Source organism: Syngnathus leptorhynchus, chromosome 6 (assembly GCF_054491065.1).
Source record: "Syngnathus leptorhynchus isolate UIUO chromosome 6, UIUO_Slep, whole genome shotgun sequence".
Lineage (NCBI taxonomy): Eukaryota > Metazoa > Chordata > Actinopteri > Syngnathiformes > Syngnathidae > Syngnathus > Syngnathus leptorhynchus.
Window position 1 is genome coordinate 13,120,512 of NC_141200.1, and position 13,815 is coordinate 13,134,326.

General features: G+C 39.5%; 1 protein-coding gene across 2 annotated transcripts in view; it reads left to right on the forward strand.

Moving 5' to 3' along the window:
• Nucleotides 1-13,815, forward strand: part of spon1b (spondin 1b) — a 58,348-nt gene that overhangs the window by 32,437 nt on the left and 12,096 nt on the right. For both annotated transcript variants that reach the window (XM_085914980.1, XM_085914981.1), the window contains 3 exons: nucleotides 204-352; nucleotides 11,380-11,444; nucleotides 13,293-13,494. In XM_085914980.1, coding sequence (XP_085771106.1) covers nucleotides 204-352; nucleotides 11,380-11,444; nucleotides 13,293-13,494 — 416 coding nt within the window. The remainder of the gene's footprint in view (nucleotides 1-203; nucleotides 353-11,379; nucleotides 11,445-13,292; nucleotides 13,495-13,815) is intronic.

Consider the following 13,815-nt stretch of genomic DNA (forward strand, 5'->3'; position numbering starts at 1 on the left):
TTGAGACCTATGTCTTCATTATTTATGCATTATGGGAAATGACAATGTGCCCTGACATTTAAGTGATGTAAAATGTGTGCCATGGTTAAGTAGAGGAAATTCATACTAGAGTAACCTATCCAACTATTTACGTCAGGTCCTTCTTCATTCTTGTAAGATAGCAGGTTTTACGTATCAATATTTGTTACGTTTCTGTCCTACAGGACGGGCCAACCACTGGTCTGCACTGATTGGTGCATCCCATTCCAGAGGTTATGTGCTCTGGGAGTATGGAGGTTATGCCAGTGAGGGGGTGCGACAAGTTGCTGAGTTTGGTTCCCCCATCAAAATGGAAGAAGAGATTCGACAGAAGGTAGAGTGGTTTTTCTTCTATACATACTTCATTCAAATTCATTCAAGAAACTTGATTCCAAATAAATGAAATGAAGTGAATGAGCAAAAGAGTCATATTGTAGTGAAATGAGTAAATTAGTAGCGCGTATACTTTACTGTAAAATGTCTGCTTGACGTTACCCTCATACAAACTATATAACTATTCTTAAAGAGAGAATTAGTTCCTAAAGTGTGTGCGTATAGAAAAAAAAATAAACAAATGTTTGTGCAATTTGAAAAAGGTAAACCAGGAATGGATTATGTTCCATCTTTAAATTCCACAGAGTGGAACAAATGAATTAATGTTGATGTTTTGGTTCATTGGTACAGTAAAATATTTTTCAACCTATAACAATTAACAACAACTGCATTCAGTACCTTTTAACCTGATGGTAAACCTTGTGAATACATCTTGGAGGTTGATACTTCAATTCGCATCTGGAAAGTATGCTTTCAGCTTTTACTCTTTGTGAAAAATTGGTCACACGATTTTGAGCCAAGAAACAGCTGCCTATACAAAGACAGCTGCTTTTTATTGGAGCGGAAAGAAACACATTCACACTACCATTTAGACATTTGATCCAGAAGTGACTTTAACTATACACCTGGTGCATGTTTTTGTACATTTTGGACCATTCACGCATTGAGCCCAAGAGGGCCCCACAAGTATTTATTGTTGCAAGGTGACTTCTGCTCCACCTGCAATTTGAACATTTTGAGCTTGTACAATACCAACTTGAAACAGGTTTACATAATGTCAGTAGGGTTGTGATAATTTATTTTAAATATATTTAATTGATATAATATGTGTTGATTTATTTTGAATATTTAACACAAAATGTTCAAAGGTAGCTGATGTCAAACAGCCGTCAGAGTTCACAGCCTTGTTAGTCTTGCAGTGAGTATTCGTCAGACTGGATTTACACAGCAAATCATAGTCCAATTTATTTCTGTATCTTAAACATTGTTTTTCAATTTCAAGTGGACCTCATCTAATTTCAAATTTTTGTCGCTCAGCAATTCAAAGTAAATACGATATACAGTATATATATATATATATATATTTTTTTTTTAAAGGTAGTCAAGAGTTTGGGTACAAATCCACAGCCTTCATGTTTGGAGACACTGTACCACCGGATAAATTCCACCAACTATAAGTTAGTGAATTGTTTACACCAACAAAGAATCCGGCCGATGCTGATTTGTTTTTTTTTTTATACGGGTGGAATCAAACAAACATTAGATTGTCTGTCACATGCATTAACCCTAATCCTAACGCTGGAGAAAACAAGAGGAAGGGAAAAAAACAAACTGAATCCATTTAATCCATGTAATGTCATTTTGAAAAAGCATCAGTATATAAACAACACTATGTGAATATATTGTAATACAAAGTTCTGGACCTGTGTTGGTTAATCTGGATCTCCCTGTGCACCATTTTATCACCCATTCACTCTGGCCATAGAAAGGTGTGTTTTGGCCATTTGCAAAGGAACAATGGAATGCTGTCAGCGTCCACGGTTTGTGCCTGTCACTTCCCGTTTGGACTGTTTTGTGCACACATTAGGGGCTGACAGACTATCCTAACGCCATTCTTCGCTGCTTCTGCCTCTTTGTGGTTATTAGGTACTGCAAAAACAATAGATGTTGTTTTTGTGTGGACAGTGGTCATTACTCAAGCAAAAGACTGAAACAAGGTTTGATTACATATAATGAACAGGTGCCATTTGGAATCACTGTTTTATTCACATACTTTCAAAAGTTGTGGCTCAGTTACCCATTGCATTGTTTACTGAGTCTTACTATTTGCAATGACAAAATGGCCTTCCTTATGTAACATCTTTACAAATGTGTCACATGCATTGTTATACTTTAAATGAACAAATGAACTGCTCTAAAATAAATGAATATATATATATATGTATAGATGAATATATGTATATATGTATAATACTCTTGCCAGATTATGCTTACATTTTTAATGGAATGTTTTTTCTTCCTGTTTTTCTTTCATAACTTCTTCTTATTTCATATTTCACTTATTTAAACAACATTTCCATCCAGCCCCAAATTTGAAAATGTAGAAAAATGTGGTTTCAGATCATATAACTGTGACAGGTTGAGTAGGCATTTTTAAACCAGTGTGTTTTCAGTTGTGAATCGAATTGAGTGAAAGAGTTTTTTTCCATTGTTTTGCAAAGACAGGTGTTCTTGGGCAAAGCTTGCATTTTTCTTTGCCATGTGTGCAATCTGGGTGAAAGGGCAAACTGTACTCAGCTGTCAAAGTTTGTGGCTGTGTTGGCGCTGGTATGTCATTAGCGGCCACAGTTCATTCTTTGTGGAGCCGGCCCTCTGTCTTCGAGCCAATTAGGTAGCAACTCGAACCTTGAGTTGAGTGTTTGTATAACATGCCCCTTAAGTCATTCACCACGATAAAAATGAGGAGACGCAAAGTGTTACTGAGGTCTCCATCAAACGACATTGAGGAGCGATGGTCTCACTACCCTAAAACATTTCTACCTCCGTCCTTGATGGAATTCTGATGGGAGGTGTGATGATGTAAAGAGAGGAGCAGGACCTAGGAACATGCAATTTGAGAGAGTGATAGCAAGCTTGTGTTTGGAGTTGCTGAACTAAAATAAAAATAAAAAATCATAGATTTGTTGAAATCGACTTGACTATCATCATTTTTAGCGCCGACTACAAAAAAAAATGGATTTAGTCTATCCATCCATCCATTTTCTGAACCGCTGAGTCCCCACGGGGGTCGCGGGCGTGCTGGAGCCTATCTAATTTTTTTTTTATTTCAAAATGTGTCGGGGGGGGCTCTGAAGTAAATTTGACAAACATCCTGAACTTGACCATTGCCCCTGCATGTAAATGAAGATGTCCCAGTTTGTACACCGAGCACAGACTACTTTCTGTTACCGAGTTGTTGGATGAGTCGGGGACGAGGCAACACCCTACGCTGGAATGCCCAGAGAGGCACAAGACGGCTCCAAACACGCTCGACTATACCTAAAACGGCATGAAAATGAATTTATGCTCGTTTTTACTAAATGGGTGCCAGTCTACCAAAAAAGGCCCCATGGTCTTGCAAATTAATGCCTGTGGCTAGGTAGTAGGCACTGTGGCAAATTCATATTGCACAAGTGAACATGTCTTAATATAAAAAGGAATTTCAACAGTCAATATCCTTCAATTGAGCAAGCAAGCAACTGCAGGAGATTGTGTGTAATTTTTCACGGATAAAATCATTAATGGGAGATAATTACTTGTTTTGAGTACATAGTGTGTGCCTATTCTCGCTGAGGTATTCTGCATCCTCGTAGACCTCCAAAACTAATGAGGCTCATGATTGTTTACTAAAATATGTTGTTGCAAAATATATCAAAATCTACCACATGTTTCTTTTTTATAATAACATGCATAACAGCAGACTATAATGGATGTATACTGTATACCATGTGTGAGGACAGTCCATCATAAATTGACTTCCATAAAAATGCTACTGTTGCCGTCAGCATTGAAGTGCCAGTGTTTGTTGAGCTGGTCATCAAGCATCTTACTCTGAAGGGTGGCTGTCAAATGGGCTATTTTTGGATTTACTGTCACTCATCTCAGAGAGAAAGAGGTGGTTGTACTTGGCTTGGCAAAATGTGTGTGCGCCTGTGTCAGTATGTGTATAATTTGAGACCACTTGAGAGTATCGTCATGATGCCAGCATAATACTTTGTGGAGAATTGTACTCTATATCTTGAAATGCTTTGCTGAAGTGATGACATCAAAACATCCACACAGTCCTCCAGACACACCCATGTGAAAGATCACAATTCTTTGGGGGGAACTGAAGAGCACTTGTGACAGGCAGAGTCTTACAATTGGCTCTAATTGGCTACTTGAATGAGACAAGTGAGCAAATCAAGCAAGGGAGAAGGGTGTCAGCCAGGATAAATCCTCTCTGGTGTTAAAGATACAGATACAGAACCAGTCCAGCAAAAAAAAATGCATTGGCATAAGCTTCCATATGATTTTTTAAAATGGTTGAAAATGAATCCATTTGTCATCCAGATCTTCTGGTAGTGTTTAGAACAACCTAGTGTTTAGAATCTTGCCAGAAATTAGTTCTGCGTTGGATATGTTATTGTCCTGACATGATGACTTTTTATGAATGCTGAATGGAAGTAAGCATTCACTTGGCAGGACCAGCTTTGTAAGTGTACACAAATGGTACCACAGGCAAACAATCAGGAATACAACTGAGAAAAATAAATGTAAGGTGGTAAAAAACATTGGCAAAAAATCTATCAAAACAATTACAAAGAAACTACAACAAAACAAATTGGAGCACAAGAGCCATGACTTGTGAAGTAAAATTAATGAGGAATACCATATAAAAACTGATATAAATGTCAAGGCTAAATACACACACTGTAGACTACTTACTGAAATTGAAAATTGTTTTTTGTTTATCAGAAGCTTTTTGTGACTAGTACGCTCTATCTGGTGCATTGCACCTTTTTATCACACCTCATTCATATTTGAAGTTAAGAGAGTGTTTTAAGAGTGTTGCATGGTTGATTAAACATTAATATTACAGTGGTTAACTTCCCGTTTATTCTTTTAGGACATTTAAGAATGGATGCACAGTTAATGGCAAAGGTGACAATTTCCCTCAAACCAATTACTCCACACATACTTGAAATTTTTTAAATTGGAACAAACTAAAAGTTCAGCAGCATTAGCAGCTTTGGAGTTGCATTGTCATCCTCTTCTTTGATGTTTAAAATATATGGTGGATCATTTCTTTCACCGCTAGATAATAAGTGCTGTTACTCCACTTGTTTGACAGTTGCAAAATGAATAAATAAACAGATCATACATGAAAAAATAAACAAATAGATTCCACTCAAAATGTTAAATATGACCGTGTCGATTTTATGAACACAACTTTAAGCGTAATACAAGGCAGAATACCTTCTTATTTTATGGACCAGGAATAGAACAGACTTCAATGTAATGTAAGGTTTAAGAATAAAGAGTGAATTGCAAAACATTACCTGTCCACCTCGTTGGAAAAAGCAAGGCATCAGACGCCAGATGCTGGTGCTCAGCAAGCTCTCATTGCTGGTAGTTTACGGCTAGTTATCTAATGTGTCGTATCATACGGTGTTGACGTAAGTACCGTAATTTCCGAACCATAAGACACACCTGAATATAAACCACAACAGCTAAAATTAGGGGGAAATCCTCTTTTGTTCCTATATAAGTAACACCAGACTATGAGGCACAGGGGTTTTAATGTTTAATTACCACATATAAGAGAATATGCACAAAGGGAATTGTCAGGAAAGAGATGGCTCTTTGTAGGATGCATTCCTTCTTTTAACATTTTGACAAACAAGTTACCGGTACTTATTTGCATAACTTATTAAGTATGAAACATGGCTTGTGCTGTTTAAACCAGTACCACACTGACAGCAGCATTTTTCTCTTCTCCTCATGCTCTTTACATGAAATGTCCACATTTCTATTACCTGTATAATCAAAACAAACCCTCATACAATATTGAATTACCACATATAAGAGAATATGCACAAAGGGAATTGTGAGGAAAGAGATGGCTCTTTGTAGGATGCATTTCTTTTTTTTAACATTTTGACAAACAAGTTACTGGTACATATTTGCATAACTTATTAAGTATGAAACATGGCCTGTTCTGTTTAAACCAGTAGCACACTGACAGCAGCATTTTTCTCTTCTCCTCATGCCCTTTACATGAAATGTCCTCATTTCTATTACCTGTATAATCAAAACAAACCCTCTTACAATATCAAAAAAATCCAGAAAAATCCATAGATAAGCCGCATTGGACAATAAGATGCATGTTTAAAAACTTGAGCAAAAAGTAGCGGCTTATAGTCCGGAAATTACGTAACTATTGCTTTCTTAGCATCCTTAATTAGCAAATGAATATATTTCAGGACAGCGTGTGTTGATGTTAGCATTGGGAGTTCTTGAAATCCCTTGAATCTCTTGAATCTCTTGTGTCTTGAGACACTATTTCCTTTTCAAAGTTGGATACTCAAACTTTTGTGAAAAAACTTCTATGAAAAGTGTATTCCCTCACAGTTGTTAATGGACAGTATATTGGTGTTCACTGTGTCCTTTCCTGTAATCCTGAAATTGGACAAATTATAATCAAGACCCCCGTTTTGACCTCAAAGCTGATATGTGGGGTGGCATTTACAGCGTGACATCTTCTTGACACATATGTCCCCACCCCTCCTCATTGAGTGCTCGAAAGCCAGTTATAGTTTATGTCCATCATCCCACTGTGTTCAGCTTACGGAGGAAGGTCTTTGACAAGATAATTTCCACAGGTCTCTAAGGAAGCAGCTCCGAGTTCTGCCCGCAGTTCAACCATTGTAGTATACTAAGGAAGCTCTGCCGGCGGTCGAACCATTATAGCATACTAAGGCTGTAGATCTAATTGGCCTCTACACCAAGAAGATATAATGTGTTCATTTTAACGGATCCTCAAGCTAGAGAGACTGCTAGGATCACAGATCACAGCCAATGACTTACCGATCAGGTGATGGCACACCATAAGAGCAAGAATTGCTGGCAGCAGGCTATTAAACATATCTGTCTGATAAAATTTCATTGTCCAGCAGCAGCTGAATCCTAACCTAACTAACTTTGGAAGAAAGCTAATGAGTCACTTGATAATTGTGAATTGGGTATTGAGTAGAAATTGATTTCACATCATAGCTACATTTAAGCACTTAAACCATCAATAGCCGGGCGGCATGGTGTGCACTGCATTGAAGCACTAAAAAATCAATAGCCGGGCGGCACGGTGTGCACTGGTTAGCATGTCAGCCTTACATTTCAGAGCGTGTGAGTTCGATCCCACCACTGACCCTCCCTGCGTGGATTTTGCATGATCTCTCCATGTCTGCGTGGGTTTTCTCTCGGTCCTCCGGTTTCCTCCCACATCTCAAAAACATGCTTGATAGGCCGATTGAGCACTACAAATTGCAAATGGTTTTTCGTCTATGTGTGCCCTGCGATTGGCTGGCAACCAGTTCAGGGTGTCCCCCGCCTATTGCCCGGTGACGGCTGAGATAGGTTCCAGCACGCCAGTGACCCCCGTGGGGACAATTTTTTTAGAGTAAAATATTAGAGTGATACATAGCTGGTATAATCATTCAAAAAAATCACTATACGTGTTACTGGAACCAACTGAATAGTTCAGCTTTTCTTTCCCAGTTGTTTTACCTGCACTTTGTGGGATGATAAACATGCCAGGCTACCCTGACCAGACTACATCAGCCAAAATCCTGTGGCAGATAATATAATTTTTATGTCTTAATCTTCGCGCAGCAGTCCATGTAACCTCTTTCATGTACAATAGTGAAATGCAGTTTCGGTGTTTCCTCCCTCTTTTTACAAGTGGTTATAAACTAAAATCTCTTCATAAAGTGACTTCATACTCATGACAGGGCCGAGGGCATAGAATTCATGACTCTTCTTAACTGAGTTAAATCTTGTCCCTGCACAGTGTCAAAGCAATTACTGCAACTTTCTACTATGTTGTCTCCTCTCTAAATTCACCTGCTCTCACTTGCACAAAATGTTTCTTCACATACATTTTCTGTTGACTTCTTGTTTTAACTTAATTTTCTCTTCCTCTTTAGTCTGAACAATTTTTCTAATATTAAACCCGAAAGCTAGCAAAAGCAGTTCAAAAAACAGACATATTTAAGAAATTTTGACAAGAAAAAATGAGAAAAACAATCAGTGAACGTTCAACATGAGCCTATGCCCGAAAAGAAAAAAACAAGATGTATTTCCCAGACAATACTACCACGGTTGCTAAATAGTTGCTGATCCACAAAGGGTTATGGACTTGTATAACCCGGACCATGGTGGAAAAACAATTGGGGACCACTGGGCTATAGTATGGCGTTTTTACTTAACACATTAGGAGAGTAATGTGAGATCTTTGAATATTTTAATACAATTTCTCATCGACACATATACGCGGTATAATTCAAAGCCAGAGGAAATGACATTAGCTGACACTCCAGAAGCAAAAAAAGAAAAAGAAAAAAGGATTGCAGTCCGTAATCAGTTTTGCTTCCCGAAATTGCTCCCGAAAAGGAATGACTCTAGACAGCAATTCGGATCAGTAACTGTCATCCGCGGCCAGCAACTCAACATTCATAACCTTGAATAAATGTCAGCACCTTTTATTTCCCAAGTGATTTAACAATGGAGCAAGTTTTTATTATGTACTTTACTTGAAAAACTACCAAGAGCCAGAGAGAGATGACAGTCCTAGACAAATTATAATAGTCCGGAAAGGTTATGATTAAAAAAAATGACTTGCCATGATTGAATAAAGTGTAATCACACAGTTTCTCTTCAATTGTGTACTTCATTCAGAATATTCAGACTTTATTATTTTTCAGATTTGAAATATGCTTACTTCACATTCTGAAACAATAACCATACACTCTAACTAATGGCAACTAATTGAAATTTAACTCAATCCGTCTGTCCATCCTTCCATTCATCCATCCATCTCCTACCACTTATCCAGGGTCAGGTCGTGGGAGCAGCAGCCCAGACTTCCCTCTCCCAGCCACTTTGTCCAGCTCATCCCAGGTGATCCCTAGGCGTTCTCAGGCCAGCTGAGAGACATAGTCTCTCCAGCGCGTCCTGGGTCATCCCCGGGGTCTCCTGCCGGTGGGACATGGCTGGAACATCTCCCCGGGGAGGCGTCAAGGAGGCATGCCAATGACATGCCCGAGCCATCTCATCTGGCTCCAGTCAACGTGGAGGAGCAGTTGCTTGACTCCAAGTCCCTCACAGATAACCGAACTTCTCACCCTATTTCTAAGTGAGAGCCCGGACACCCTACAGAGGAAACTCATTTTGCCCGCTTGTATCAAGGATCTTGTTCTTTCGGTCACGACCCATAGCTCATGACCATAGGTGAGGGTAGGAACGTAGATCGGGCGGTAAATCGAGATTCCGCACAACAGCAGACGCTGCACCATTTCTGGTGCCAGGTGCCCACACGGACACCCTTATGTTTGAACGTGGTAATCAAACACGGGGGGGGCAATCACGCTTTTCCAGGTCTCACTGTCATTACCCACGTGAGCATTGCAGTCACCCAGCAGAACGATGGAGTCCCCAGAAGGAGCGCTCTCGAGCACTTCTTCCAAGGACTCCAAAAAGGGTGGGTACTCTGAGCTGCCGTTTGGTGCATAGACACAAACAACAGTCAGGACCTGTACCCCCACACAAAGGCAGACCCTCTTCTTCACCGGGGTGAACCCCAATGTGCAGGCGCCCAGCCAGGGGGCAATAAGTATGCCCACACTTGCTCAGCTTCTCTCCCATTGGACAACTCCAGAGTGGAAGAGAGTCCATACCCTCTCAAGAGGACTTGTACCAGAACCCAAACTATATGTGGAGGCAAGTCCGACTATGTCCAGTCGAAACTTTTCTGCCTCGCACACTAATTCGGACTCCTTTTCTGCAATAGAGGTGACATTCCATGTCCCAAGAGCCAGCTTCTGTAGCTGGGAATCGGACCGCCAAGGTCCCTGCCTTTGGCCGCCACCCACAATAGACAACCAAACAACAGTCAGCATTTTTGTTAAGACTCACAAGTGTATCTTCTTTCGTAAAAGAAGCAGTGCTTTTTCACCCCTGCATTAGTCTCACTGCCATGTCAGTACACTGGTGCATTGCTCACAGGATGGAATGACACATGAGGTCAGAGAAGCCAAAGAGCGCCTAAGCTCATATGATTGACAAGATGCACATTGACTCTTAAACTTTTATTTTTGCATTGACAGTTCCCAACCACTATCACACATATTTGTTTGCAGTATACCATATTTTCTGATTATAAATTGCTCAGGAGTACAAGTCGCACCAGTCATAAAATGCATAATAAAGAAGGAAAAGACATTTATAAGTCACACTGGAGTATAAATCACATTTTTGGGTGAAATTTATTCAATGTAATCCAACACCAAGAACAGACATGTCATCTTGAAAGGCAATTTAAAATAAAAATAGAATAGAGGCAACAACAGGCTGAATAATTGTACGGTATTCTAACGTTACATGACACAAACAACGAACGTGCCTGGTATGTTAACATAACATATTAAGAGTTATTCAGATAACCATAGCATAAATAACCTGCTAACAAGTTTACCAAACCATCCGTGTCACAAATCACTAAATCAAATGAAATCTTTATCCTCTGTATCACTTTTATACAACTCCGCTAACTCCAGAGGTAGAAGACGCGGCGCTTCCTCTTCTACGTCACATACGTCAGACTCATCATCAGCAGCAGAAATGATCAACACAGGCCTAGATCGCCCTCTTGCGGTTCAGTGTGAAAATAATGTGAAATTATGGAATAATGGGTTCATAATTTCACACATAAATTGCTACAGAGTATGTCGCACCCCCGCCAAACTGAAAAAAATCTGCGATTTATAGTCTGGAAAATACGGTAATTGACTTCAAAGCACCTCTTTAATATTTTTCTCCCGTTACATTTTGTTGTGTATTGATTGCTGACGTTTCTTAGCAACGTGCCGTGGTGCTCGCTGGGTAATGTGTGATGACGACGTGTGTAGTTGAAGAGTTTGGTAGAACTACAATACAAGATCGCGAGTACTGGTATTCCTGGAGCCTCCAGTGTCTTCATTGTCGGCTATAATCGCCGTACCCCAAGTTACAACATGTTTGTCTGAATTAGAGATGCAAAGTATTGGCTCATGTCTGCTGTGTGTTGGGAAGGTTCATCCCTGGAATAAAGGCTATTACTACAATGAAGTGTATTCACCATGATTCTATTAAATTAAATGTGGTTCCAAATTTAAACTTGAAATTGGATTGTGGAATGAGTTAGACCTTTGTTCTCACAATGAATTAAATTGTATTTTTGTCCTTTCTGGTTAGGGTGATGAAGTTCTGACTGTCATTAAAACCAAAGCTCAGTGGCCAGCGTGGCAGCCGCTCAACCTGTAAGTATTACATACTTTCACTTTCACCAGAGGAAAAAGACCCAGGGAGAGATGATTGAAATTACTGTCTAGATTATCAGAACTTTAGCAAAAGTGGGAAACAAAAACTTGTTGATAGACAGAGGTATCATCAACTCCAGGTCCAAAACGTAGTAACCCTACCATTTAACAACACTTTCTCTTTCTTGTTACTTGCCAAAACAACACAAAATTACAGTGCTTCAGTTAATTCCATAGTTTCACTTTTGGGAGTCACGGAGGCAAGCAAGATTGGACAGCTGAGGCGAACAACATGACTAGGAGTGCAGCCAGAAAAAAAAAAAATAGCACACTATTTCACTGAACTTAAAATTCACATAACTGTGGCAAAAGGATTGTGTAAAACCAAAGTATGTTCCTGTTGTGCAGTATTTTTTTAACATTCTTACCGTATACCATAGTGCAATGTTTTGCATTTATTCTCTAAATCTACCTGGGAATTAGAAGTACATCACAGGAAAAGCAAAGAATGAGAATATACATAAAACAAAATGAAATAAAATAAAAATGATGACCTTAGCACAAGATGCTCTTAACTTTTGTTAAAGATGGGAATGAAATTCATGGTCTAACCACTTAATCAGTGCTTCTCAAATAGTTGGGCAGGTCCTCACTGTGGGAGACGCGGTACTATGCTAGCGTGTGACCCCAGGGATCATAAAAGACAATGTTATGCTGAGGTGTACTTGTTACAATTTTATAGGGTAATGATACTATTTATAGTCACTGAGGAGAGTGGAGGGGGGTGTGCAATATTTTCTTCTTTCTGGCGGAGCATAACAGAAAATAATTGAGAAGCACTGACTTAAATACGGACGCCACGGTGATGCACTGGTTAGCACGTCCGCCTCACAGTTCAGACGTTGCGGGTTCGATTCCACCTCTGGCCCTGTGTGAAGTTTGCATGTTCTCCCTTTGCCTCCGTGGGTTTTCTCTGGATACTCCAGTTTTCTCCCACATCCCCAAAACATGCTTGGCAGGCAGATTGAGCACTTCAAATTGCCCATAGATGTCAGTGCGGGTGCGAATGGTTGTTCGTTTATGATCGGCTGGCAATCAGTTCAGGGTGTCCGTCACAGCTGGGATAGGCTCCAACACACCCGTGGGGACAAGCGGTCCAGATGATGGATGGATGACAAACACAATTTTAAGCACCATTTTTTATATTAGTTATTAGCAAATGTTGCAGCCACTGATGGTCTCAGAATGCATGCGTCATGAGAAGTTCATTCTGATTAGAGTCTGCAGTCAGCTGGCCAAGAAAAGAAAAGGCATGATGAAGAGAAAAAGTACATAAAAAACAAAAGAGAAAGAAAATGTGTGGCAACATCTTCTGAAACACACTGATGAGCTTTGTAGCGGAGAAACGTTGAACGTGACGACAGATTTTTCTGGAGGCTTGGTAAGATGTTCAAACAAGCAAATTAGTGACAAACAATGCACTATTAAACATCTTACTAAGTCTTTTTGAAGCTGTGTGACTAAATTAATTGACTTGATTTTAATGGGAGAAAATTACATTTACAAGCAGCTGCTACCAAAGAATTAGAGCTTCATATTATTTATTAATGTATTTTTGTATTTATATTTAATAATAATTTTGCCCATCAGTTTTCAATATCACTTGTCCTCATCATCGTTGCTGGTGGACGAGAGTCCAACCCAGCTGAATTTGGGTCACCACTTTGTTGCAGGGTATAATTTCATTATCAACAATTCTTATCATAGTGACATAGAAATTGTTTGGGTGGACGTACCGTATAATGCTGTCTCACATATATTTTTAATTTCCTCCGCATTTCTCTCCAGGCGAGCTGCTCCATCTGCTGAATTCTCTGTTGACCAGACCCGCCACCTAATGTCTTTCCTCACTATGCTCGGGCCAAGTCCTGACTGGAATGTGGGGCTCTCGGGAGAGGACCTATGTACCAAGGAGTGTGGCTGGGTCCAGCGGCTGGTGACAGACCTTATTCCCTGGGATGCTGGCACTGATGGTGGTATCACATATGAAGTAATTTCAATTACTTTAATTTCAATTGAATACAATTTTTCGTATACAACTGTAATGGATTCTTGGATTCTTGCCACTGTGAACACATAAGTGAATCAACAGCCAAATGGATGGTTGTCGTTTACAGTGGAGAATTCTGGTTTGATTCTACTATTGACTTATTAATCATATTGGTTTTTATATTAGTTGTATTATCAAATATTTTTAGGAGTTTGATTAACTTATGTTTAGCTATATATTAATATTGTTCCACTTCAGAGCAAGCTAAAGTAATAAGCATACATTATCATAGTAGTAACCAACGGATATCGTACTCAACAG